This window comes from Pantherophis guttatus, chromosome 4 (assembly GCF_059756535.1).
Source record: "Pantherophis guttatus breed Tessera chromosome 4, ASM5975653v1, whole genome shotgun sequence".
NCBI classification, from domain to species: domain Eukaryota; kingdom Metazoa; phylum Chordata; class Lepidosauria; order Squamata; family Colubridae; genus Pantherophis; species Pantherophis guttatus.
This window is the reverse complement of record NC_142066.1, coordinates 14,456,474-14,484,419: the sequence shown is the minus strand read 5'-3', so window position 1 is coordinate 14,484,419 and position 27,946 is coordinate 14,456,474. Positions and strand designations below refer to the sequence as shown.

Here is a 27,946-nt window from a genome sequence, read left to right as displayed (position 1 = left end):
ACATACGCCCATACATATACATACATATACAGAGCAGTGGCGGTGCAGTGGTTAGAGTGCAGTACTGCAGGCTACTTCTGAGTACCGGCTGCCTGCAATTTGGCATTTCGAATCTCACCAGGTTCAAGGTTGACTCAGCCTTCTATCCTTCCGAGGTGGGTAAAATGCGGACACAAATTGTTGGGGGCAATATCCTGACTCTGTAAACCCGCTTAGAAAGGACTGTAAAACACTGTGAAGCGGTATTTACCCTGTTTCCCCGAAAATAAGACATCCCCTGATAATAAGCCCAATCGGGCTTTTGAGCGCATGCCCTAAAATAAGCCACCCCTGAAAATAAGCCCTCCCCGAAAATATTTAAACGGATGTCCCCGCCATTTCCTCTGGTTTCCTCCACGTGCCCCAAAATAATAAGACCTCCCCGAAAATAAGGCCAAGCGCTTATTTCGGGGTTCAAAAAAAATATAAGACAGGGTCTTATTTCCGGGGAAACACGGTAAGTCTAAGTGCTACTGCTATACACACGCACATATTAATCACAGACCATTTAGAATACATAGTGGGAAAAAAGAGGCTTGAGAGTTAACAAGGTTGATACTACCGGTATAAGTCTATTACCAAATCCCTGCTTTCTTCCCTCCTTGGTTTTGGTGTGAAAGGCAGCTCTGGGATGGATAGGCCTCTCTTGGGGCTTAGTTAGAAAGCAGTCTTACCTTTTTCTTTCTTTCTTTCTTTCTTTCTTTCTTTCTTTCTTTCCTTCCTTCCTTCCTTCCTTCCTTCCTTCCTTCCTTCCTTCCTTCCTCCATCTCTCCCTCCCTCCCCTTCCCTCCCCCTCTTTCTTTCTTTCTTTCTTTCCTTCCTTCCTTCCTCTCTCCCTCCCTCCCCTTCTTTTCCCTTCCCTCCCCCTCTCTTTCTCTCTCTCTCTCTCTCCCTTCCTTCCTTCCTCCCTTTCCTCCCTCCCTCCCTCCCTCCTTCCTTCCTTTCTTTCTTTCTTTCTTTCTTTCTTTCTTTCTTTCTTTCTTTCTTTCTTTCTTCTTCCCTCCGTCTCCCTCTCCCTCTTTCTTTCTTTTTCTTCTTTCTTTCTTCCTTCCTTTCTCCCCTTCTGTTCCCTTCCCTCCCCCTCTCTCTTTCTTTCTTTTTTCTTCCTTCCTTCTTCCTTCCTTTCTTTCTTTCCTTCCTCCATCTCTCCCTCCCTCCTCTTCCCTCCCCCCTCTTCCTTCCTTCCTTCCTTCCTCCCTTCCTCCCTCCCTCTCCTTCTGTTCCCTTACCTCCCCCTCCTTCTTCCTCTCTCTCCCTTCCTTCCTCCTCCTTCCCCTCTTCCTTCCTTCCTTCCTTCCTTCCTCCCTCCCTCCCTCCCTCCCCTCCCCCTCTTCCTTCTTTCCTTCCTTCCTCCCCTTCTGTTCCCTTCCCTCCCCCTCTCTTCCTTCCTTCCTTCCTTCCTTCCTTCCTTCCTTCCTTCCTTCCTTCCTTCTTTCCTTCCCTGGTTTTTCTCTGCAGTGAACACAGCCGGCATTGGTTCTTCAAAGGGCGCCTCCTGGTGGACGGGAAAGAAATGAAGGAATCGCTCTTCGACTCCATCATGAAAACTCAAGAACGCAGCAACCCCAACAACGTCATCAAATTCTGTGACAACAGCAGGTGGGGGGATTCCCCATTCTCTCTCGGTCTCTCCCCAACCCCCCCCTCCCGACTGAAAAACGGAATTGCTAGATTGGCAAGATAGATAATCCTCGCCTTACGACCACTCATTTACTGACCATTTGGAGTTCTTCAACGGTACTGGAAAAAGTGACTTATGACCATATCGCAGCATATGGTCAAAATTCTGGTGCTTGGCAACAACTGGCATGTATTTAAGATGCTTGCGGTGTCCCCCGGTCATGTGAAGGTTGCCATTTGCAACCTTTTCCGGGGATTTCCAACCAGCAAAGTCAATGGGGAAAGCCAGATTCGCTTCATAGTAGCGTGATTCATTTAACGACCGCTGCAAAAAAAAAAAGGTTGCAAAATCAGGTGCAGTTCACTTAACAATGGCGTTGCTTAGTGACGGAAGTTTCCAATTGCAGTCATAAGTCAAGGATTAGTTATACCAGCCACGGAGGAAGGGAAGTGGAACCTGTTCAACGCAGCTGGATATGTTTCTCAGATGTTTTGGGCAGGGGTGGGCTTCAAAAATTGTAGCAAGGGGTTCTCTGCCTGGTTGCTAGGTGGGCGTGGCCATGGTGGGCGTGGCCTAGTTGGCCTCCTGCATTACAGGGGGGGGAGTTTTTGCCCTCCCCGGGCTCCGGAGGCTTTCCTTAAACCTCCAGGAGGTTGAATATGGCCTCCCCAGGCTCCAGAGTCCCTCTGGAGGCCGGAAACGGGCCTGTTTACGTTTTCCTGAACTTCCGGTAGGCCCATTTTTCGCCCTCCCTGAGTCTCCTTTCACGCCCTGCATTTACCTGCATCCAAAATGGGCCTCATGGGGACTCCTGGGAGAGGCGGGGCAGGGTGGGCGGAGCCAGCCAGGAGTGGGATTTGGGGGTTCGCCAAACTGCACAGAATCTTAGCTATAGAGATTCTCCCGAACCCCTGCGAACCCCACAGCAGCCCAACCCTGGTTTTGGGAGACCACAGATCCCAGGATTCCCAATCAGTAGCGTTCCCAAGGATCCCAGGATTCCCAATCAGCTGAAAGAGCAAGGAATTCTGGGTACGGTAGTTCCAATGCACCAGGGTGAGATAGACTTCCATGTTGGATGCATTCCTAAAGCTTTTGTGTCTTCCCCTTCAAGTGCCATCCAAGGCAGAGAAGTCCTCTCTCTCTGGCCGAGCGACCCATCCAAGGCCAGCCCCTTTGAGAAGAGGACCTCCACCCGACATGTCATCTTCACAGCTGAAACCCACAACTTCCCCACAGGTGAGCTAGTTAGTCGAAAGAGTGACCCACGGCCGAAAGTGGGCTACCCACTTTCTGGTGGACCTCAGAAGATCCTGGCAAAGCGGGGCTTACCGACCGACATGGTAGTGATTTGGCAGTCTCTGGTTGTTTGGGGACGACAGTTGCCATCATCCACAGCATTCATCGTCCGCAGACAGATTGACCGTGGGAGCTGGAATCAAAAGTTTACACGAGCATTCGTGTGCCTATCTAGTTCAGGATACGGTTGAGAATAACCCTACGAGCCAACCTCTCTCCCTCACCATCTCCCTCTCCTCCTTCTCCCTCTCCTTCTCTCTCTTCCCTCTCTCTTCCTCCCTTCCTCTCTCTCTTTCTTCCTCCCTTTCTCTCCCTCTCTCTCTCCCTTTCTCTCCCTCTCTCCCTCTCTCTTCCTCCTTCCCTCCCTCTCTCTTCCTCCCTTTCCCTCTCTCTTCCTCCCTTTCCCTCTCTCTCTTCCTCCTTCCCTCCCTCTCTCTTCCTTCCTTTCCCTCTCTCTTCCTCTCTCCCTCCCACCCTCTTTTCCTCCCTTTCTCTCCCTCTCTCTTGCTCTCTCCCTCCCTCTCTTCCTCCCTTTCTCTCCCTCTCTCTTCCTCCCTTTCTCTCTCTCTTCCTCCTTTTCTCTCTCTTTCTCCCTCTCTCTCTCTTTCTCTCCCTCCCTCCCTCTCTCTCTTCCTTTCTCTCTCTCTTCCTCTCTCCCTCCCTCTTTTCCTCCCTTTCTCTCCCTCTCTCTTCCTCCCTTTCTCTGTCTCTCTCTTCCTTTCTCCCTCCCTCTTTTCCTCCCTTTTTCTCTCTCTCTCTTCCTCCTTTTCTCTCTCTCTCCCTCTCTCTTTATCTTCCTCCATCCCTCTCTCTCTCTGTCTCCAAATGGACGTTTCAGAAATTAAATCCAACACCTGATATATATACAAAGAATGTGCTTTTACCGTTCTTCATAAAACATATGAAGAACGGTTGCAGGAATTGGCTATGTCTAGTTTAATCAAGAGAAGGACTAGGGGTGACACGATAGCAGTCTTCCACTATCTCAGGGGCTGCCACAAAGAAGAGGGAGTCAAGCTGTTTTCCAAAGCACCAGAAATAAGAAACAATGGATGAAAACTAATCAAGGAGGGAGGGAAGCGACCTAAAATTAAGGAGACAATTTTCTGACAGTAAGAACAATTAACCGGTGAAACGGCTTGCCTTCAGAGGTTGTGGTGGTGTTTAAGAAGAAATTGGACAACATTTGTCTGAATTGTTATGGGGTTTCCTGCTTGAGGAGAGGGTTGGGCTACAAGCCTTCCAACTGTTTATTTATTTTAATGTTTATGTTATGTTATGTTATGTTATGTTATGTTATGTTATGTTAATGTTTAATGTTTAATGTTTAATGTTTAATGTTTAATGTTTATATTAATTCATTAGTTCGATTTATATATGCTGCCCTTCTCCGGAGACTCAGGGCGGCTTACAATGCATTAAGCAATAGCCTTCATACTTTTGTATATACCTGCTTAGTAGGGCTTTTTGGCCCCCCCTGAGCAGTGTTCTATTTTATACAAAGTCAGCTTATTGCCCCCATAAACTGGGTCCTCATTTTACCTACCTCGGAAGGATGGAAGGCTGAGTCAACCTTGAGCCTGGTGAGATTTGAACTCGCAGTAATTGCAGGCAGCTGGTAGCTAAGTACTACTTTAACAGCAGCAGTTTAGTCCACTGCGCCACCAAGGCTCTTAGTTAGATGTAACTGTTAGATGTAACTGTTACTTACATCTTCACTGATTCTTATGCAGCTCAGCAGGGGCCTTCTTTTGCTGATAACCATGGTTGGTTGAACAGAGAAACCAAGGGTGACTAGGAGACAGAAAAATTTAAAGTATGTTTTAAAAGTTGCATTCCTTACTTTTGCCCTACTGGGTCTGTAAATCATTTCCAACTTCAGTGCAAGCCACAGATACATGCCTAGGGGGAAACCACCCCCCCCGAAGGCTATAAGCTCTGGTGTCTTACTACTAAAATATGATTGCTTTAGGCAAGCGAGAGTTTTAAAAATTTATTGATTACTAAATGTATATGCCGCCCATCTCGCCTAGAGTTCATCTGCATTGGCAGATCGTGTTATGTCATGCAATAACTTGATGTAGGCTTTCATAATCCTCAACTTATGACCGGTCACTTAGTGTTCTGTCCCCAACCACACGCACACACACCAACAGACGTTCAAGAGTTAAAGACCAAACCAGCCGGCAAAATCCTTTTCCTTAAGATAACGGAACTTGGCAACAACCTAGTGGCTGCCTGCCAAGAGTTTATTATTTACAAAGAGGAGAGATAACTTCTCCCCACTTCTGATACATCAAAAGAAACAGCTCAATAATTACGGAGTCAATCAAGTCCAGAGATAATCCAGCAAAGTCTATAGCCAAAAGTCCGGCAATGCAGAATGGTGTGGAAGCTTTCAGCTTTGTTCGTCACAAGGTTTGACTGGCCACCACGCTCCCTTTTATATCCTATGGGGTGTGGTCTAGTGACTCAGCCTAATCTCGGGCACGCCTTTTCTTCTGTTGCGCGCGCTTATCTCTACGACGCTGGCATGGATCCAGCCAAGACTCATTACCCTCATCACTGTCCATCTGTGGCTGCGTGGACGTGCTTGGCCCCGGCCCTATCTCTTGCCCTTCGGCGGACACCGAAGGCATTGCCAGAGAGGAGGCTCCTGGAGAGGGAGGCCTTGCCAACTCCTCTCCTTCACTCTTGGAGTCCTCTCCTGTCGATGACACAGGCTCAGATAACGGAGCCACAACACTTAGTGACTGTTTGAAGTTACAGTGTACAGTCTGAAAAAGGGAACTTATGACCTGGATCCAAAGATCCGGTGGTTATCCCCGCACTTACAATCACATACGATAAACGGTTGCAGGAACTGGACATGGCTGGTCTAATGAAGAGAAGGACCAGGGCAGTGGTGAAATCCAAATTTTTTTACTACTGGTTCTGTGGGCGTGGCTTGGTGGGTGTGGTGTGGCTTAGTGGGCGTGGCAGGAGAAGGATATTGCAAAATCTCCATTCCCACCCCAATCTGGGGCCAGCCAGAGGTGGCATTTGCCAGTTCTCCGAACTACTCAAAATTTCCGCTACCGGTTCTCCAGAACCTGCTAAATTTCACCCCTGGACCAGGGGAGACATGATAGCAGTCTTCCAATATTTGAGAGGCTGTCACAAGAAGAGGGGGCCAACCTATTTTCCAAAGCAGCACAGGGGGGGTTGCATGTGTGTGTGCCCACACCCATAATTCTATGAGTGACACCACCCCCACACCGTGCTTCCCTCACTTTTGGCATGTGATGGTACGCCGGGCCCATTGGGCCCATTTTTCGCCCTCCCCAGGCTCCAGAGCCTTTCTAGGAGCCTGGGGAAGGTGAAAATGGCCTCCAGGTTGCCCTGGAGGTCCTCCGGAGGCCGGAAATGGCCTGTTTGCTGACTTCCAGTGGGCCCGAAACGCCCAAAAATCAGCTGGCCGGTGCGCGTATGTGTGCCAGAGCTGAGCTGGCGTGCCCACCGATATGGCTCCGCGTGCCACCCATGGCATGCATGCCATAGGTTCGCCATCATGGGTGTAGGGTCTCCTGCTTGGGCGGCGGGTTGGACTAGATGGCCTACAGGGTCCCCCTTCCAACTCTGTTAATCTGTTCATGCCCACTCATTAGGCATTTGGCAACGTGACCGCTTTTATGGTTGTTTGGTGCATCAAAGGAGCCTTGATAGTACAGTGGTCTAAGCACCCTGTTATTAACACAGCTGCCTGCAATTTACTGCTGGTTCGAATCTCTCCAAGGCTCAAGGTTGACTCAGCCTTCCATCCTTTCTAAGGTAGGTGAAATGAGGACCCAGTTTGTGGGGGCAATAAGCTGACTTTGTATAAATATACAAAAGTATGAAGGCTATTGCTTAACGCATTGTAAGCCACCCTGAGTCTCCGGAGAAGGGCGGCATATAAATCAAGTTAAAAAAAAAAAAAAATGTCACCTGACCATGTTTTATGACAGTTTTGCCAAAAAACCCAAAAAACACAGCAGTTGCTTCTGGATTTTGGCAAAACTGTGCTCAGAGTGAACAGTGAGTTTGCACTTGCGTCCGCAGCATTCGTGCCACCAAAAACACGTTGTAAAATCGAACCTGTTTTACAACCGTCACGACATTCAGCTGTAAAAGGGTAGGCTCTATTACGGTCATGTCTCAAGAGGAGACTCTTCCCCCCACCCCCGTGGCCCATTTTCACTCCCAGGAGGCTGCAGAGAGGCCTCCTAAACCCAAAACGGGGCACAAGGGGGCGGCATGCCCCCCCCCAGCCCATTTTTGCTCCCAGGAGGCTGCAGGAAGGCCTACCAGGGTGGATAAAAATCAATGATTTTTTTAAAAAAATCAAAAAAATCAGATTTTTTTGATATAAATCGGATTTTTTTTATTTTTATTGAATTTATTTTAATAAAAAACTTTTGGGGTAAAAATCTATCGTAAGTGTTGCAATATTTCCAGGATCAGACTCAATAAAGATAATAGAAGTTAAAGCTTTAAATATATTTCTTTTTAATTATGATAGGCATTCTATATTCACTGAATATTCAAGGTAGAAGCAACGAGAATGGTGAGGGTGGCTCCTTATATATACAAGGGGTGGAGCTAGGAATGGGAGTGGTAAGTTATGAATACATTAAAGTCCAAAGAATAAGTTAACCTCTGATGTTCCATATATACATTATTTACACATTGGAGAATAAGGCATTTACATCTGACAAATCCCCCTCTAAATGCCGGTTCGTTACACAACACCAATTACATTCTGATTCAGGACAATATAATACATATAATTTAGAAGTTAAATATTTGTGTTGTTTAGAAGGTAAGGGTTTTGTTAATATGTCAGCTAATTGTTCAGAAGTATCGCAATGTATTGCTTTAATGAATCCGTCTTGAGACAGTTGTCTCACATGCTTAAACTTTATATCAATATGCCTGGACCTTTGTCCAATTGCATCGGATCTGGATATTTCAATGGCCGCTTTATTGTCTTCATGCATAATAAATGGTAAGGTGGGTTTCTTCCAAACATCAGTGATCAGATCATTGAACCATACAAGGTTATTTGCAGCTTTGGACAAACAAACATATTCCGCTTCTGTAGTAGAAGTGGCTACTAGTTCTTGTTTACCAGTATACCAGTAAACTGGACAATCATTCAATAGAAAAACATAACCAGAAGTACTCTTTCTGCATGATGTATCACCAGCCCAATCTGCATCAGCATAACAAGTAATTTTTGGTTCTCTGTCATTATTGGGTTCCAACATTAAACAAAAATCTAATGTACCCTTCAGATATCTTAGAATTCTTTTGACAGCTTCCCAATGATACAAGGTTGGTTTACTAACATATCTTGACAATAGATTGAGAGGTAATGCAATATCTGGCCTAGTCCAATTAGATATATAAAGGAGTGAACCTATAACTGATCTGTAAAATGTGTTGTCTTTAAACTCAGGGGAAGATTCATCAGTGTTTCTAAGAAAATCAGTTTGCATAGGGGTGTCACAGATTTTAGCATTATTTAAGTTACATTTGTTTAGGAGTTCGATGATTTTATCTTTCTGTGTAAGTTTGAATCCCCTTTTAGTTTTGTTAATTTGCACACCAAGGTATTTATTCACTTTACCCAGAGATTTCAGTGAGAAGTGTTCATTTAACTTATTTACAAAGATTTCCCTGCTCTCTTTATGCTTTCCAATGTATAAAATATCGTCCACGTAAATTAATACAAATTCAATATGATCATTACTCTTTTTTACAAAGAAACAGTTATCAGCAGTGGTGGCGTTGAAATCCATGGTCTTAAGTACTTTTACCAAGCAATCGTACCATCTTTTGCCGGATTGCTTTAATCCGTACAGACTCTTATTTAATAACCAAATTTCGTTCTTATTAGTGTATTGACTGTGTGGTGCTCTTACATATATTTCCTTATCTAATTTTGCATGTAAGTATGCGGTCTGTATGTCATATTGGAATACGTCCAGATTGAGTGCAGATGCTACTACAAGGGCTGTTTTGACACTCTCTGTTCTCACTGTGGGTGAATATGTATCAGTATAGTCTTCTGGATATTTTTGTGCATAGCCTTGTGCAACTAGTCTAGCCTTGTATAAGGTATTGCCTCCTTCTAAGTTCTTAATTTTATAAATCCACCTGGTACCTATAATTGTTTTATCCTTAGGTGCGATCGCAGGTGTGAATACATTTAATCCTTGTAAACTTTCCATCTCTTTTTCCATAGCTAGTTCCCATTTTTCTCTTTCTTCATGTGGAAGTTTCAATACTTCTTCATATGTATTAGGTGTTATTTGTTCTCCATTCATATGCATTATGTAATCTTTGTATTTATTTGGTATTTGGTTTCTATTGTTTCTAATAGTTCTTTCAGGCTTGCTATGGTTATCATGCAAATATCTAGCTTCCTTTTTTGTTAATGTGTCTGTCTTTATTTTATGCTGACTATTAGTCCAAGTTTTGGTTTTGTTCTTACTTTTGTTAATATTTTGATTTTCTGTTGTTCCTTCCTCGCAAGATATCTTATCTTTACATTTATTAGGAAATATTTCATTAAGGTGCAATTTTGACCAATTGGCCTGTTCATGGAACACAGCTGTTCTGGATACTATAAATTTGTTATTACTATCAATAAATCTGTACCCTTTGGTTCCAGTTTCGTATCCCATGAATCTTAATCTCCTGGATACGTTTTCTCCCTTTCTCCTCAATTGTTTAGGTATGTGTACGTCTGCAGTGACTCCAAATATGTGCATGTGTGATAATTTGGGTTTTCTATTGTACATCACCTCATATGGTGTCTTATTCACAATACTGGACCAGGTTCTATTTTGAGTGTAATTCGAATAATGTAATGCCTCTGACCAAAATTGTTTGCCTAAACCAGCATCCTCTAATGTGCACCTAATCATGGTTTGTAGTGTGGAATTTTTCCTCTCTGCAACTCCATTTTGAAATGCAGAAAAAGGATTGGACGTGAAATGTAACATTCCTCTATCCTTTAACCATTGGGAGAATTCTTTAGACATGAACTCACATCCCCTATCTGTCATAATTTGCTTTATTCTGATATTATGTTGTGTTTCTATACGTTTGTAGAATTCCTTAAATTTCTGAAATGTTTCATCCTTGTGCTTTAATGTGTAAACAAAACCATATCGGCTGTAGTCATCCACTATTGTTAGGAAGTAACGTTTTCTATAGGTAATTGAGGGACTTAATGGACCAACTAAGTCCATATGTACCAAATCAAAAATATTGTTAGTTGATCTGTTAGATTTTTTTGGTCTGGGACTGGTTTTTAGTTTGGTGGACTTACATACTGAGCATTCCAAATAATTTTCACAATTTTTTATTTTGACACCTTCTGCGTGTTCAGTCATTTTTTGTACTACAGGAAAGCTTGCATGTCCTAACTTCCTGTGTAAGATGTGAGCACACTCATCATGAATTGGTTTACCTATTTTTGGTTTCTTTTCCTTGTATGTGTTTTTGTGATCATGAGTTATTCTACACTCATCATTGTCACTGTTACTGACATTTTCATCATCTGCTTCAATACAATCTTCCATATTTGAATCAATGTTATGTAAACATCTTTCTTTAGTTATCAGATAGGGTAGACCTCCTTTTATCATTACAGTACCTACATTTGTTTTGTTCTTTTCTATAGTTGCTTTCCCCTTTGAGAAAACTATATTGATATCAGATTCTCTGCTTAATTTTATGGCACTTAGTATGTTGTGAGGTATTTCTGGGATTAATAATACCCCCTCTATTTTCCCTAGACCAGGCAAGGTCACATTTCCTTTGCCTAGTACTTGAACCTTTTCTTGATTAGCTACCTTTATCACAAACTTATCTTCTATAAATGAAGATAATATACTTTTGTTGTTGGTGGTGTGATTTGTTGCACCAGAATCAATAAGCCAATTGTTATTCTCATCCTGCTGTGTTCTGGTGCTGTCTTGTTTATTTAGCCCATTCAGTGACCCAGATTTCCTCTCTTTTGAATTTTCTCTACCCCCTCTACCTTCTTTGTAATTTGGTGGGCTTCTATATTTGTGTCTATCTGTGGAAGATTGTCTGTAATTATATTTGCTCCTATATTCTGGTCTATGTCTCTCTCTTGAGACTTTGGGGCAGTCTCTTCTACTATGTTCCCTGGATCCACAATTGTAGCATCTAAAGGCCTCATTATGTTTATCTTGAAAGACTACTTTCCTAAAAGGTTTGTGGTCTGTTTGGTTATTGGATCGATTTTTTTTTGAATTGTCTTCTGCTATCAATTTGTTAGATAGACTTTCTATGGATAAATATCCCAAATTAATGGTATCTAAGTGTGACATAAAGCTATCCCATGATGGATCAAGTGAATTGATAATAACACTTTTCATTGTTTGATCTGAAATCACTTCCCCCCTCAATTGTAGCTCAGCTCTTATTTTGTTTAGATTTATCAAATGCTCACTTATAGAAACCCCTGGTTTTACTCTAGAGGAAAAGAAATCCTTAGACATTCTTGTGGTTGTAGCTACGCTATCGCTGTGAAATAGATTAAACATGCATTGAATTATTTCTGATACAGTTAGGTTTGGTTTGATGCTATGATACATTGCAGGAGACACGCTAGATATTATTATGAAAAATGCTCTATGATGTAAACAATCTATTTTTAAAGTCCAAGGTCTTCTTGGAGGGCTAGTTATAAAGAATAGTAAATTTTCTTCGAAGTCAGGATGGGAGCGTGCAGGTCTTGAGTCGCCGGTTTGATTTCTTGCTTCTTCGTAGATGTCTTGGTAATTTTCAGTCTTGGCCCAAAAGCAGCAAAAAGCGTTTTCATTGCTGATTTTACTTGAGATTTTGTTAAATCGTCTTCACTTTCTGATTTTGGATCATCTGAAGAGTTTGAGACTTCTTTCTCACTTTCTTCGTCTGATAGTGTTTTTCGCGCCAGAAATTTTGAACTGAGCGTTTTGATTGGCTCTGCTCCATTCTCTTTTGAAGTTCGTTGAAACCAAGATGGCTGCCATTCAAAATTTCGCGCGGGATCACTTCTTTTCTTTTTAACAACTATTTTCTCAGTAGTCATCTCACTTACGATTTTTTGATCTTTGGGTTTTTCTTTAATGACGTTTTTCTCTCTCGCTGCTCCGCTGTTCTTCAGCATCTCCTGGAGGTCCGCGATGAGACTTTCATCATTCTTTTGGCTTTTTAGTATCTTTAATATCTCTGACCTGAGTTCGTTATTTTCTATTTCGATTTCTTTCTGGTCATTATTTTCACTCATTAGTTCTTCTTCTTCAGTGGTGTATTCTTCGGATTCTCTCGAAATCGCATTGGTGGATTCGTTGATCATCTCTTGATCAGTTTCTATTTCTTTGCTGTAGGCCCTGGTGTTGGGCCTATCTTTCTTGGACATTTTTAATTACTTATTGAGTCAATTAACCATCCTCTGCTACCAGCTTGTTGCAATATTTCCAGGATCAGACTCAATAAAGATAATAGAAGTTAAAGCTTTAAATATATTTCTTTTTAATTATGATAGGCATTCTATATTCACTGAATATTCAAGGTAGAAGCAACGAGAATGGTGAGGGTGGCTCCTTATATATACAAGGGGTGGAGCTAGGAATGGGAGTGGTAAGTTATGAATACATTAAAGTCCAAAGAATAAGTTAACCTCTGATGTTCCATATATACATTATTTACACATTGGAGAATAAGGCATTTACATCTGACAGTAAGATAGTTTTCTACTTAAGATACATAAATAATTTAGTTTATTCAGCATGAAATGGAGCTTAGTTATGTAGCATGAGGCTGTATATTCTGCAACACTGGGACTATCGGTGAGTCAACAGTGGGTCACAGGAGTAGCAGAGATGACAGTTGCTCTTTAAAAATTATGATTTAAATCGAGTTGATTTAAATCAAGCCTTTTTACTAGTGATTTAAATCATGATTTAAATTGGGATTTAAATCAACTCGATTTAAATCAAATCCACCCTGAGGCCTACTACGCCCAAAACGGGCTGTGGGGGGGCACATCCCCCCCTGTCCTGTTTTTGCTCCCAGGGGGGTGCAGGAGGCTGAGTGCTGACTGTCACACTCCCTAGCCACGCCCACCATGGCCACGCCCATCCAGCCAGTCATTAGGGCAGAGAACCGGTTGTTAAATTATTTGAATCCCACCACTGGACTACATATATATTTGTTTGGATAGCATAGTGTATGGCTTAGCTCGGGGTGTCAAAATCGAAGGCCCGGGGACCGGATCTGGTCCGTGGGGTGCTTAGATCTGGCCCGCAGGGCCTCCCCTGGAAACAGCAAAGGACCGGCCCGGGGGTGCCTCTGCCAGCAAAATTGGAGCTCGGGAGGGCTGTGCGCGGCCTTCCAACCTCCATTTTCTCTGGCAGAGAGTTGCAAGAGGCCATCGCAGATGCAAACGGAGCTCGGGAGCCTGTTTTTGCTGGCAGAGAGCTAGAGCCACTCGTGACACGAGTGATGTCAAGCTGGCCATGCCCCCCTGGACCCACAAAGTCAAACACAACCCTGATGCAGCCCTCAATGAAATCGAGTTTGACACACCCCTGGTTTAGCTAGTCAACAATTCATTCAAGCAAAGTAGAGTTAATCAAGCATTGTTGCCTAATCGTTGCAATTTCTCCCCCCTTCTAGGAGTTGCCCCATTCAGCGGTGCCACCACTGGGACAGGCGGGAGAATCCGGGATGTGCAGTGCACAGGTCGGGGGGCTCACGTAATCGCTGGAACTGCCGGATACAGCTTTGGCAATCTACACATTCCAGGTGAGTGTGCTTTTTTCAAGAGGCAACTGGACTCTCTTTGTTTTTCCTTGAAGACATTTCACTTCTCATCTAAGAAGCTTCTTCCGTTCTGACTGCATGGTGGGGAATGGAAAAGCTTATATTCCCTGCAGTCATCTGGTTGTTAGCACTCTTTCTGAGAGCCGTTGAGGCCATTTGAGGGCCACTCAAGGACTCTCAGAAAGAGTGCTAACAACCAGATGACTGCAAGGAATATAAAAGAAGATGCAAAATAAGCATGTTACTTATCGTGTTTCCCTGAAAATATGACCTACCCCGAAAGTAAGGCCTACCTTGATTTTTATATGTGCGCCTAATATAAGCCCTACTGTTGTGGCCCGTACGCGGCCTGTGCGGCTGGTGCCTGATTTGGACAACGAGGAGGCTGGTGTGGTGCTGCACCAGCAGCCTGTGCAGCTGGCACTCGAGTCGGACAATGAGGAGGCTGGAGAAGATGTGGTGCCAGAGGCGGGGATTCAGCCAGGGCCTTCAGAACCTCCAGAAGCTCCCTTAAGAGAAGAGGACAAAGAGGAGGAGCCTCTTCTCGATGCACGGGTGCGCAGAGCTGCCAAAAGGCAGAAGTGGCTCCTCAGGAGGAGGTCTCCTCAAGAGTAAGGCTTGGGGCTAATTGGCCACTCCTTTAGCCTATTTAAGGAGGAACGCTGACTGAAACAATTTGCAGGGAACAACTTGTTCATCTCCTTCATGCCTTGATCTTAGTTCTTTGCAAATTGCTTTTGGGCTTTCTGCCAATCATAGTAAGATTAAGATTATTTATTCTTTGGATTGTTGTAGGCTGTTAAGAAAGTTAATTAACAGCCTTTGTTTGGAAAAAAAAACTTATTTAATTTAGTAAACTAAGGTTTGTACAGACTTTGTGTGTGCTGCGTTCTTTTGGGTCCGTAGCTGGGGTAGAACACCTACCCCCAAAATAAGCCCTAGTTAAGATCCTGCCCACTCCGGAGTGCATGGGGTGGGGCCAGGTGCACAGGTAAAAATCAAGCTAGGGTGGGGATGGAGAGGTGGAGCTGCCCTACTTACCAGGCCTCGCACACCCCGACAACTGCCTCACCTTGCCGGCCCACTTCTTTTGCAGCCGCTTGCTTCCGCTTGCGCACATCGCCCCCGGCCTCTGTTTCACTGTCAGAGGCCTTCAAGAAGCATCCCTGGAAAACAGCTGAAAAGCTGTTATCCAGCCAAAAATAAACCTAGGAGGAGTGAAGGAGAAAATGCTGGAAAGCAGTTAAAACTAAATTGTGATCCAGCCAACAAATAAGGTTAGGAGTGGAGGAAAGCATCCCTGGAAACCAGCTAATTAAGCTGCAATCCAGCTAAAAATAAACCTAGGAGGAGTAAAGGAGATATTTTTGAAGACCAGTTACTGATTTTGAAATGTTCTTAAGAGAGGAATAAAATACTTTATGTTCATTATTAGATGTGAGTTAAAAGAAACATTGACTTGATTTGGGTCTTTGAAGTAAGGAAAATATATGAAATACTGATTGTTAAAATGATAAATGAATATTATAAAGAGCTGTTTAGATTGGAAGTTTAAGATTTAGGGTGATTACATAATAAAATATTAAATGTTAGAATAAGATGTTAGATTGAATGATAAACATTGGGTTTAGATTTGTTCTTTTTTTCCTTTTTTTCTCCTTTAAGATGTTAACTGATGAAATTTGGAATTTATACTTATTTTATCCCGGATCAAACCCTTGCTCTAAAAAGATGCTGTTTTATGTTTAAAAATAAATAAAATAAAATTTCAAAAAAAAAAGAAAGAAAGAAAGAAAGGCCTCTGCAGCCGAGAAACGGGCTCCAGTGACATGTGTGTCACCCCTGGCCTCTGTTTTGCCGTCAGAGGCCTTCAGGAAAGGCAAAACGGAGGCCGGAAGCAACACGCATGAGCGGTGACAACGGCCGCAGAAGAAGTCGGCCGGTAGCAGGCCTGCTGGGCGGGGCTGTCAGTGCCGCTGCCGTGAGTTGAGTCAGTGTAAGACATCCCCCGAAAATAAGACCTGGTCTTATTTTCGTGGAAACAGGGTAGCTCTGGGAAAAAACCCTCTCTTTTGTATTCTTCCTTACAGGATACTCGTTACCTTGGGAAGATTCGTCTTTCATATACCCTGATAATTTTGCACGGCCTGTGGAAGTGGCCATTGGTGCCAGCGACGGCGCATCGGACTACGGCAACAAATTTGGGGAACCTGTGCTGGCAGGTAAGCTTGCTGGTAGTGTGCTCTTGAGATCCAGCCGGTGGTGTGCTTGAAGTTGTGGTTTGTTTTGTGGAAAGATGCTGACTACAGAAGCATGGAAAGGGGCAGAGGAAGCAGAGCAGTGTTTATTAACTTTGGCGGCTTGAAGATTGTGTGGATTTCAACTCCCACAATTCCCCAGCCAGCTGGCTGGGGAATTCTGGGAGTTGAAGTCCACGCATCTTGAAGCTTGGGTTCCTGGGAATTCTGGGAGTTGAAATCCACGCATCTTCAAGTCACCAAGCTTGTACTGACTGAGGGATTTTGGGAGTTGAAGTCCACGCATCTTCTAGTCACCAAGCTTGGGCTGGCTGGGGAATTCTGGGAGTTGAAGTCCACGCACCTTGAAGCTTGGCTTCCTGGGAATTCTGGGAGTTGAAGTCCACGCATCTTCAAACCACCAAGCTTGGGCTGGCTGGGGAATTCTGGGAGTTGAAGTCCATGCATCTTGAAGCTTGGGTTCCTGGGAATTCTGGGAGTTGAAGTCCACGCATCTTCAAGTCACCAAGCTTGTACTGACTGAGGGATTTTGGGAGTTGAAGTCTACGCATCTTCTAGTCACCAAGCTTGGGCTGGCTGGGGAATTCTGGGAGTTGAAGTCCATGCATCTTGAAGCTTGGGTTCCTGGGAATTCTGGGAGTTGAAGTCCACGCATCTTCAAACCACCAAGCTTGGGCTGGCTGGGGAATTCTGGGAGTTGAAGTCCATGCATCTTGAAGCTTGGGTTCCTGGGAATTCTGGGAGTTGAAGTCCACGCATCTTCAAGTCACCAAGCTTTGGCTGGCTGGGGAATTCTGGGAGTTGAAGTCCACGCATTTTGAAGCTTGGGTTCCTGGGAATTCTGGGAGTTGAATTCCATGTATATTGGGCTGGCTGGGGAATTCTGGGAGTTGAAGTCCACGCATCTTCAAACCACCAAGCTTGGGCTGGCTGGGGAATTCTGGGAGTTGAAGTCCATGCATCTTGAAGCTTGGGTTCCTGGGAATTCTGGGAGTTGAAGTCCACGCATCTTCAAGTCACCAAGCTTTGGCTGGCTGGGGAATTCTGGGAGTTGAAGTCCACGCATTTTGAAGCTTGGGTTCCTGGGAATTCTGGGAGTTGAATTCCATGTATATTGGGCTGGCTGGGGAATTCTGGGAGTTGAAGTCCACACATCTTCAAACCACCCACACTATAAACTGGAGGCATGTGCGAGATTGCGTGGGAAAGGGCCATTGTTTAAATTCACCCGTCTTCCTTGATGTAGGGTTCGCACGTTCTTTCGGGATGCGCCTGGGGGACGGGGACCGGCACGAATGGATCAAGCCCATCATGTTCAGCGGAGGCATTGGAGCAATTGAAGACATACATGTCCGTAAGGAAACTCCCCAGCCAGGTAAGAATTCTTCAGGATTGTAGCGTATTGTATCCAGTGGTGAAATCCAATTTTTTTTACTACCAGTTCTGTGGGTGTGGCTTGGTGGGCATGGCAGGGGAAGGATACTGCAAAATCTCCATTCCCATCCCACTCCTGGGGGAAGGATACTGCAAAATCCCCATTCCCATCCCACTCCTGGGGCCAGCCAGAGGTGGTATTTGCCGGTTCTCCAAACTACTCAAAATTTTCACTACCGGTTCTCCAGAACCTGTCAGAAGCTGCTGGATTTCACCCCTGATTGTATCCCAAATCTACAGGTCGTTCTCAACTTAACAGCACTTCATTTTGTGACGGTTCAAACTGTAAAGCTTTCACAGTTACAACGTTATCACAGTTAACAACGGCACTGAAAAAAAAGTGACATGATTATTTCATTTCAGCATCTCATGGTCATGTGATTGAAATTCAAACCCTTCACAACTGATTCCTATTTATGACCTTTGTGGTGTCTCGGGGTCATGTAAAATTTATTTTTTGTAAATTTCTGACAAGCAAAATCAGCGGGGAAGCCATAACTTAATAGCCATGTTACTAACTTAACAACTTCAGGGGTTCATTTAGCAATGGTGGCAAGGAATGAGGTGAAACTCACTTGACAGATGTCTCACTTAGCGACAGAAATGTTGGGCTCAGTTGTGGTCGTAAATTGAGGACTACCTATATTCCAGCCAGCGGCAACCCCAAGCTGAATTCAGTCTCCAAGTCCGAAATTTCACTTTGTGGTTTTCATCTTTTTTCCCCAGGGATGGATGTGGTGAAGGTTGGAGGGCCTGTCTACCGAATTGGGGTCGGAGGAGGAGCTGCGTCTTCCATCCAGGTAAACTGAGGAACTTTTCTTCTTGCGTTGACCCGGGGCAAGGCACAGAGATAACTTCCAGGCAGCTGGCAGTTCAAACCGCCCCTTTATTGCTTCAAATTTCCCCAAGCGCCCCCACGTTTCTGGCAAGTCCCAGAGCAAAGTGATGACACACACATGCACACCTCAAGCACCCTCTGTCTGTAAATAGTCCAGCCCAACACTGTGCGCACCATGGCTGCAAAGCAAGAAATCCAGAAAGAATGCAAGGAATCCAGGACAGTTCAAATGTCAGCACTCAACACTCCATGAATTCAACGTTTGTTCTCGACAAATGCCCCTCCCCACAGCATCTCCTTAAGGCTCAGTCCCCAGGTGTGTCTTTCGAAGAGGGAAGGGGCGCTCTCCTCCCGAGTAGTCGGGTGAGTCTGCGCTGTTCTCGCCTTCTCTCCACTCTCTGTGCTCGAGGATCAGGAGAGGGTGGTCCTTGCTCATCGCCTGAGCTCTGTCCCTCATGTTCACTGCTTAGCCGCTCCTGGTCATCCTGACCCCACTTCCTCCCTGCCTACAAGCCAGTCCTGAAAGGCCCTGGCCTGGCTGGGCCTGCTCCTCCCCATTTTCCTCCCAAGTGAACGTAGCCGCTCCTTCGACGGGGGCATGACACTCTCTATTCTAGATTTCTTTCAACATCTTTGATTTAAGAAAGCAGAGGCAGGAAGTAGATGCTAACCACCATTCTTATACTTCTGGACCTGTGGTGTCAAAGCTACAGTAGTCCTCCCTCACAGCCTGCCCCGTTTAACGACCGTTCAAAATTACGACCTATGAAAAAAATCCCTTGCTTTTTGACCAATCCTCATAGCAGCAATCCCTTTGGTCATCTGATCACCATTTGTAGACTTTACAACTGGCTTCTGGCAAGCGAGTCAGCAGTAAAATCGCAAATTGCTGTCACGTGACATCTCGCCGAATGACCACGGTGACAGAAAGGGAAGGGATACCCTAAGCCTGCTGCGGTCACATTGTGACTCGCTAAACGACGGCAGTGATTCCCTGCTGAAGGGCAAGTATCTTTATAAGCCTGCTGAGATCATGTTTTGTGGCCCGTCAGTGGCCTGTGCAGCTAGTAGTTGATTCCGACAGCGAGGAGGCTGGTATGGTGCTGCACTGGTTCAGTGACGTCATATCGTCACCGCTACCGGCTCGGCTGAACCGGGAGGAACCCACCACTGGCGTGCTCGCTTTACAGGCGCGCGTGCTTGCTTTACGGGTGTGCATGCTCGCTTTGCGAGCGTGCGGCGCTTCTGCGCAGATAGTTTTTGATGATGTCTGGGCAGGTGGGCAGAGCCTCCACTACCATCTCACCCGAATTCGGGCGAACCGGGAGCAACCCACCACTGGTATATAGTCTTTGTAGATAAAACCACTATTTACATACAAACTTCTTGTTTAATGTATTTGCTTCTGAGTTGTCTCACATAGTCACACTAGGCGCACTCTGACTGGATAGTATAAATCTTTCCATTCCCCACCATCCTGTCAGAGCTGAAGAAGCTTCTTGGATGAAAAGTGGAAGGTCTTCAAAGGAAAACCAGATAGTCCAGTTTGCCTCTTGAAAAAAAAGCACCTTTGGGATAAGTGAGGACTACCTGTACTCTTCCCGTTGTGGCCCAGGTCCCACCTGCCAACCTCTCATGTGCCCATTTAGGTACAGGGCGACAACGCCAGCGAGCTGGATTTTGGAGCCGTGCAACGCGGTGACGCTGAGATGGAACAGAAGATGAACCGGGTGCTGAGGGGATGCGTAGAGAGCGGAGAGAACAACCCCATCTGCAGTTTGCATGACCAGGGTGCTGGAGGCAATGGTGAGCATGGGAGAAGGGAGGATTTTTGGGGTGCCCCAGCCGTCACGAACCATGGGTTCGCTTAATGACTGCATTTGCTTTACGACCGCCGCAAAGAAATATCATGTCTTAGGGTCCATTATGGTCATAACTCGAGGACTACCTGTAAGGACCAAACCGCAGAAGTATTTACTTACTTATTTAGAAATTTGTTTATTTATTTTAGAAATTTATTTATTTAGAAATTTAGTTATTTAGAAATTTAGTTATTTGTTCAGAAATGTATTTATTTAGAAATTTGTTTATTTAGAAATTTGTTTATTTTAAAATCTATTTAGTTATTTATTTAGAAATTTAGTTATTTAGAAATTTAGTTATTTGTTCAGAAATGTATTTATTTAGAAATTTGTTTATTTTAAAATCTATTTAGTTATTTAGAAATTTAGTTATTTATTTAGAAATTTATTTATTTAAAAATTTATTTATTTAGAAATTTAGTCATTTATTTAGAAATTTAGTTATTTATTTAGAAATTTAGTTATTTAGTTATTTAAAAATTTAGTTATTCAGAAATGTATTTATTTATAAATTTGTTTATTTTAAAATCTATTTAGTTATTTAGAAATTTAGTCATTTATTTAGAAATTTAGTTATTTACAAATTTATTTATTTGTTCAGAAATGTATTTATTTAGAAATTTGTTTATTTAAAAATCTATTTAGTTATTTAGAAATCTATTTATTTATTTGTTTAATTAGAAATTTATTTATTCAGAAATGTATTTATTTCCAAATTTGTATTTGTTTATTTAAAAATCTATTTATTTATTTAGAAATTTATTTGCTGTCTATCTCCGGTCCAATGACTCGGTGGCTTATAACATAGAAAGCATTAGAATCATCAAATTATAAACATTATTAAACTAAGCAGCAGTGTTATTGCAAACCGTAACGGTAATTTTCATGCTGCCTGCATCCCACAGATGAGGTTTCGCTGGTTTGTGTGGCCTGGTTTCTGGGATGTTTTCTGGTTTCTGGTGCCGGTCCACGGACTGGGGGTTGGAGACCCCTTGTTCTAAATAACTTTCTCTCTCTTTTTTTTAAGGGAATGTCTTGAAGGAGTTGAGCGAGCCGGCAGGAGCTACTATCTACGCGAGTCGTTTCCAGGTGTGTCTTTGCTTAAGCCTTGCAGTGGTTGATCTACCCCCAGGGGTGTCAAACTCATGATGACATATTGTCGTCACGTGACATATCACAACCTTTTTTTCCTTCCCTAAAATGGGGTTGGGGAGGGCCAGCACATGATGCATCTGGCCCGTGTGCCATGTGTTTGACACCCCTGATCTACCCTGATCCCCAATATCTGCGTCAAGATTGAATCATTTTGCTTCTTCTGAGCTTCTATCTATTGCTCTTCAACTTGCCATTCAAATGGAAGCAGGGAGAGGGCAAATGGAATGCTAATTTTTTGTCTACGGGCCGTGAGAGCCTGAACCACTCGTCAAGGTCACTACTGCAAGTGTTAGATGGAGATATGGACGGTTCCCATAACAAAAGAAGTTTTATAGCTGGACAATGTGAACACCCAGGGGTGGGGAGAAGGGGAATCTATTGTTTAACTTACTGCAGAAGCAAAACCAGCTCTGGTTTTCTCACGCAAAAGCTAAGTGAGCTATTGCGCGAGAAAATCAGAGCTGGTTTTGCTTCTGCAGTTCCAAGATGGTGTATCCCAGGGGTGTCAAACTCACGTTGTCGTGGCAGCATCATGTGCAGGGGTGGCCTTCAAAAATTTTAGCAAAGGGTTCTCTGCCTGGTTGCTGGGTGGGCGTGGCCATGGTGGGCGTGGCCTACTCGGCTTCCTGCACCACGGCCGGGGGGGGCATTTTTGCCCTCCCCGGGCTCCAGAAGTTTTTCTGGAGCCTCCAGGAGGGCGAAAATGGCCTCCTCAGTCTCTGGAGGCCAGAAACGGGCCCGTTTCTGGCCTTCCCGAACTTCCAGTAGCCCGTTTATCACCCTCCCTAAGCCTCTGCATGTGCCCTGCACTTACCTGCTTCCAAAAGGGGCCACATGAGGTCTCCTGGGAAGGGAGGGGTGGGCGGGGTCAGCCAGGAGTGGGATTTGGGGGTTCTTCAAACTGCACAGAATCTTAGCTAGAGGTTCTCCCAAACCCCTAGGAATCCCGAGCAGCCCACTCCTGGTCACGTGACATATCTGGACTCTCCCCCTTCCACCCCACTTCACTAAACCAGGTATAAGCACGGCCAGCACATGATGCATCCGGCCCACAGACCGGGAGTTTGACAGACCTGGTGTATCCAATAAAGTTATACTTTGGGGAATTCAAAGATCCCGAGTGTCTGCTTCTTTTGGGTTCGCTAGTTGGACCGCAGCGATTCCCCCCCCCAAAATAAAAAGGATGCAAACAGAATGAAAACCCAGGTTAAGATGAAAGGTAAAACCCACGCTTGATTGGAGATTCTTCCACAAATTATTATCAGTACAGATCGTCCTCGACCTACAACCATTTGTTAGTGACCGTTCGAAGTGGCAACGGCACTGAAAAAAGTGATTTACGACCCTTTTTTTTCACACTTTTTATTTTATTTTATTTTATTTTAAAATTTGATTTATATGCCGCCCTTCTCCGGAGACTCAGGGCGGCTTACAGTGCACTAAACAATAACCTTCATACTTTTGTATATTTTATACAAAGTCAGCTTATTGCCCCCACAAACTGGGTCCTCAATTTACCTACCTTAGAAAGGATGGAAGGCTGAGTCAACCTTGAGCCTGGCAAGATTCGAACTTACTTTAATTGCAGGCAGTTGGTGTTAAATTACAGTACTTTTAGTCTGCAGAGCTATCCAGGCTCCATTAATGACCATTGCCACATCCCTGCGGTCACATGGTCAAATGCTTGGCAACTGTCTCGTATTTATGACGGTTGTGCTCTCCCGGGATCATGTGATCCCCTTTTGACAAACAAAGTCAGGGGGGAAGCCAGATTTACTTAGCAACTGTGTTACTAGTTTTACAACTGCAGTGATGAATTAGATTAATTAAATAATTAGAACTGCAGAAAAAAACAATGGCTACCAACTTGCTTTCCGTTGAGGACCTGTCAGTGGTGGGTTGCTCCCAGTTCGCAAGAACCGGTAGTAAAAAATTTTAGTAGTTCGGAGAACCGGTAATAACATTGGCTGGCCACGCCCCCGAACCGGTCCCCAGCCCTGTCGCCGCTTGCTTATCCCGCCCACCTCATCAGAGGCTTTTTTTTTTTTAACTTTTGAAAGCATTTTTTCTACAACCTCTTCGGCTGAAAAAATGCTTTTAAAAGTTAAAAAAAAGCCTCTGATGATCGCACGGCTCAGCTGGGATCTTCAGAGGCTTTTTTTTTTTTTTAAATTGAAAAGTTTTATAGGAAATACAAACATTTTCTCCCCCCCTTCCCTCCTCACCCCATCCCTCCCCTCTTGCCCTCCCACCCATCCTTTCCCCCTCCCCCTTCCCCCCCCCCTCTTCCCTAGACTTCCCAGAACAAGCACAGGGTATAGCATTCACAAACATAAAACTAAAATATGCTAACAAATTGTTAACTTCAAATTCTCTCTAGGACTTTAACTCCTTATAGTTCAAAACCCTATAAACTAAGGATTAAAAATGTTTCATTCATAAGCTATATGAATCTTCTTACTCTGATACTTATTTTGAATATAGTCGATCCATCTTCTCCATTGCGATATGTATCTTTCGTTTGAATGGTCTTTAAGATATGATGAAATTTTTGCCATCTTCGCCAAATGCACGACTTTTAGTGTCCATTCCTCAATAGTAGGTGGCTCTTCCTTCTTCCAATACTGTGCCACCAGTAACCTGGCAGCTGTTATTAAATTCAAAACCAACTTAGTCTCTATTACAGTACAATCCGTAACTATTCCCAACAAAAAAAAAAACTGTGGTGTAAATTTAATCTTTTTCTTTAAAATATTTTGAATAATCCTCCATATTTTTATCCAAAAAGCCTTAATTTTTTTGCATGTCCACCATATATGAAAATACGTAGTATCTTCACACTCGCATTCAGAGGCTTCTGAAAACATTTTTCCTGCAATCTCTCCAGCCGAGGAGGTTGTAGGGAAAAAAAAATCCCTTTAAAAGCCTCTGGCGATCCCAGCAGATTTGCCTGATTGTCAGAAGCTTCTAAAAGCATGTTTTCCTGCAATCTCTCCAGCCGAGGAGGTTGTAGGAAAAAAAAATCCCTTTAAAAGCCTCTGGCGATCCCAGCAGATTTGCCTGATCGTCAGAATATCTACAGACCCCTCACATCCTGAGCATAAACAGTTTCAACTGCTATCCTCAAAACGACGCTATAGGGCAGCGGTCACCAAGTGGTAGTCCATGGACCACTGGTGGTCCGCGAGAAAATTTTGGTGGTCCGCAGAAAAATTATTTGCATTTTTTATATTGCACTAAATCAGGGATCCTCAAACTATGGTCATTAGTCTGGATACGTGCAATGAACATTTGTGTTGCTGCAGAGAGTCTCCTCCTTCGGGGTCTTTTTGTGCAGGTCGGAGGGGGGCAGAAATTCCGACTTGGGGTCTGCTTCAGCCTCCTGGTGTGGGGCTTTGGGTGAAGGCTGGAGGGAAGTTGCACTGGTGGCAAAGAGCCGGAGGGCCTCGTTCCAGTGGGACTGCATCATGGCCTGGAAGTGGCTGACCATCTCAGCCCGCTGAGCCTCCAGGTGCCGGTACCTGGCCTTGCACTCCCACAGGTCTTCCCTCTGCTTGGAAAGCCTATGCTCCTAGTCCTCAGTGAGGTGCTTCTGCTGAGCCTCCTTCTCAGTCAGATCCAATTTGAACTGAGCCAGCTGTTTTGCCAACTCTTTCTCATGGTGGCTGCTTAGCTCCTGCAGCTGCTTCCTGTTGGGGCCCAAGGAGCCTGGGTGGAGAAGCGAGGAAGGGCTGGGAGGGGAGGGGCGAGTAGAGGCCGTCAAGGCACCCCTCGATGTGAGTAACATCAAGTTGACCACGCCCACTCAGTCACCTGACCACCTGGCCACGCCCACCCAGCCGGTCATTAGGCAGATCATCACGGGATTTAAAATTATGAATTTAGCGGTTCCTGAAGTCCGAAAGGTTGGTGACCCCTGCTATAGGGCACCACACGTCAGAACAACTAGACACAAGGACAATTTTTCCCCACATGCCATCACTCTGCTAAACAACTAATTCCCACAACACTGTCGAACTATCTAGAAAGATAGTATTATCATCATTATTCTCATCTTCCCTATTCCCTATCTCCTTACCTTCTTACGCCTGTAACTTTGTTGTTTGTATCTTACGATTTAAATTGTTTAATTAGTATCCTAGTATGATTTATGTTGATTGCTTATTTTGTATCCATGACTACCACTAATGTTTTATGATGAATCTATTTTTACAATGACTATGATAATGATCTAACACTATTGTGTTATGTACACTGAGAGTTTATGCACTGGAGAAAAATCCCTTGTGTGTCTAATCACACTTGGCCAATAATTCTAATTCTAATTCTAATAATTCTAATTCTAATTTTACAGTAGTGGCCAAAATTGTGGAAACCTTTTGGGAAAAGTGTATTTTCTAAAACTAGCTAATAACACTCACTTTTTGGGGGGAGTAATACCATAAAATTATCAACAGAAAGATAATTTAATCAAGAATGTAATGCCATAACTTTTATGAAGGATTTGTTATTAGAATAGCAGTTACACTATAAAGAAGAAAAGTGAAGCACTTAGAAAAAACGAGATACACAAAAATTATCCCCATAGAAAAAATGAGATGTACAAAAATTATCACCATGTCAGTTAATACTTAGTTGGGTAATCGCCTTACAACGTCTTCCCATGGAGTGAACCAAGTCTTTTAGTTCTGCAGCTGTTATAATGTAAAACCAAGATTGATTGAATGATTGTTTCTATTAACTGGGTTTTATTGCTGGGTTGCTTCAGACTAACAAGTTTCTTGAGCCAACTCCATAGATTTTCAATTGGGATAAGGTCTGGGCTATTCCCAGGCCATTCCAGCAGTGGAATAGGATTATCTTGAAACTCAGGGGGAAAAAAGTGGTGTTATTAGCCATCAAACCTCAAAAATACACTTTTCCCAAAAGGTTTGTACAATTTTGGCCACTACTGTAATTAATGGTGGCAAGAAAGGCCATAAAATGGAGCAAAATTCACTTCACAACATGTCTCACTGACCAACAGAAACTTTGATTCAGTCGCGGTTGTAAGTCGAGGACATCTTTACTGTTCATTGCACCTTCTTTCTCTCTGTAGATTCTGCGGAGTTTAGCCTGCTCTCTGTCTCTCTCTCTCTCAATCTCTCCCTCTCGTTCATTTCCTAGCTGGGAGACCCCACTTTGAGTGTTTTGGAAATCTGGGGGGCCGAATATCAAGAATCGAATGCGCTCCTGCTTCAGCCACGCCGAGCTGATTTTCTGCGACGCCTGGCTTCCCGCGAGAGATGCGCCGTTGACTTCGTTGGCAAAATCACGGGCGATGGGAAGGTGAGAGAGAAATTGGCGCATAGAGGATCATCGATCTATTGGGTTGGGCACAAATGAAAGGGCGGGGGAAATCCTTCTGTAGGAAACGAGAGAGTAGACCAGAAGATAGTGTTGCCACTCTCAGTATTTGGGAGGCCCTATCTGATAGATCAGTTAGGACCTTTCTAAGCCTAATGCCCATGTTAGACTCCAATTGGGACCAGAACTTCTTATTGATAAGCGAGGTGGGCAGTTAAATGAGTCACGTCTGATTTTAGGATCTTTTTGTCACGGTTGTTAAGTGGATCACACGGTTGTTAAGCAAATCTGGCTTCCCCCATTAACTTTGCTTGTTAAAAGCTGGCTGGGATGGTTCCAAATGAGCTCGGAGTACAGTACCGTTTTAAATACTTTTATTTGATTATTTTATTTGATTATTTTATTTTATCTATTTTATTATTATATATATTATTTTATTTTATTTTATATTTTATTTTATTAATTATTTTAGTTTATATTTTATATTTTAGTTTAGTTTATTATTTATATTTTAGTTTAGTTTATTATTTAGTTTAGTTTATTATTTTAGTTTAGTTTATATTTTACTATTTTAGTTTATGATTTTGATTTGATATTTTATTATTTTAGTTTAGTTTAGTTTATATTTTATATTTTAGTTTATTATTTATTCTAGTTTATATTTTATTAGTTTAGTTTGGTTTATATTTTATTATTTTAGTTTAGTTTAGTTTATATTTTATATTTTATATTAGTTTATTTATTTTATTTTATTATTTTAGTTTAGTTTAGTTTATTATTTATTTTATTTTATATTTTATTATTTTAGTTTAGTTTATATTTTATTATTTTTGCTTATGATTTGATTTTTTGATTTGATTTGATTTGATTTGATATTTTATTTCACTTCATTTCATTTCATTTCCTATAGCCACCCATCTCAGCAAATGATTCCAGGTGGCTCACAATTTAAGAACATGCACGGGTAGTCCTGTAATTCTGAAAATATAGAATGGACCAGACTGGGAGGTAAAAATCAAAGTGAATATGAAGGAATAAAGGGGCAGAAAGAAAAAAACTGAAATAATTTGAGAGAAAGTCCTTTGAACTCTTCAGTTCACTCATTATGCATCTAGTAGGCTGGTTCTGGGCCTAGTTCAGGGCTCTCCAAACTTGGCAACTTGTGGACTTCAACTCCCAGAATTCCCAGCCAAGCTATGCTGGGAATTCTGGGAGTTGAAGTCCA

The 27,946-nt window shown here is 43.3% G+C and overlaps 1 protein-coding gene across 2 annotated transcripts in view; it reads left to right on the top strand.

Annotated features, from left to right (window-relative positions):
• The window catches only part of PFAS (phosphoribosylformylglycinamidine synthase), a 78,083-nt gene that overhangs the window by 22,853 nt on the left and 27,284 nt on the right, over positions 1-27,946 (top strand). For both annotated transcript variants that reach the window (XR_015734180.1, XM_087893828.1), the window contains exons 7-15: positions 1,498-1,638; positions 2,775-2,899; positions 13,682-13,810; positions 15,919-16,050; positions 17,333-17,461; positions 18,247-18,320; positions 20,008-20,164; positions 21,248-21,309; positions 26,542-26,703. Coding sequence is in view for 1 of the 2 variants with exons in the window: in XM_087893828.1 (XP_087749954.1) it covers positions 1,498-1,638; positions 2,775-2,899; positions 13,682-13,810; positions 15,919-16,050; positions 17,333-17,461; positions 18,247-18,320; positions 20,008-20,164; positions 21,248-21,309; positions 26,542-26,703 (1,111 nt within the window). In the remaining variant the exon portion in view is untranslated. The remainder of the gene's footprint in view (positions 1-1,497; positions 1,639-2,774; positions 2,900-13,681; positions 13,811-15,918; positions 16,051-17,332; positions 17,462-18,246; positions 18,321-20,007; positions 20,165-21,247; positions 21,310-26,541; positions 26,704-27,946) is intronic.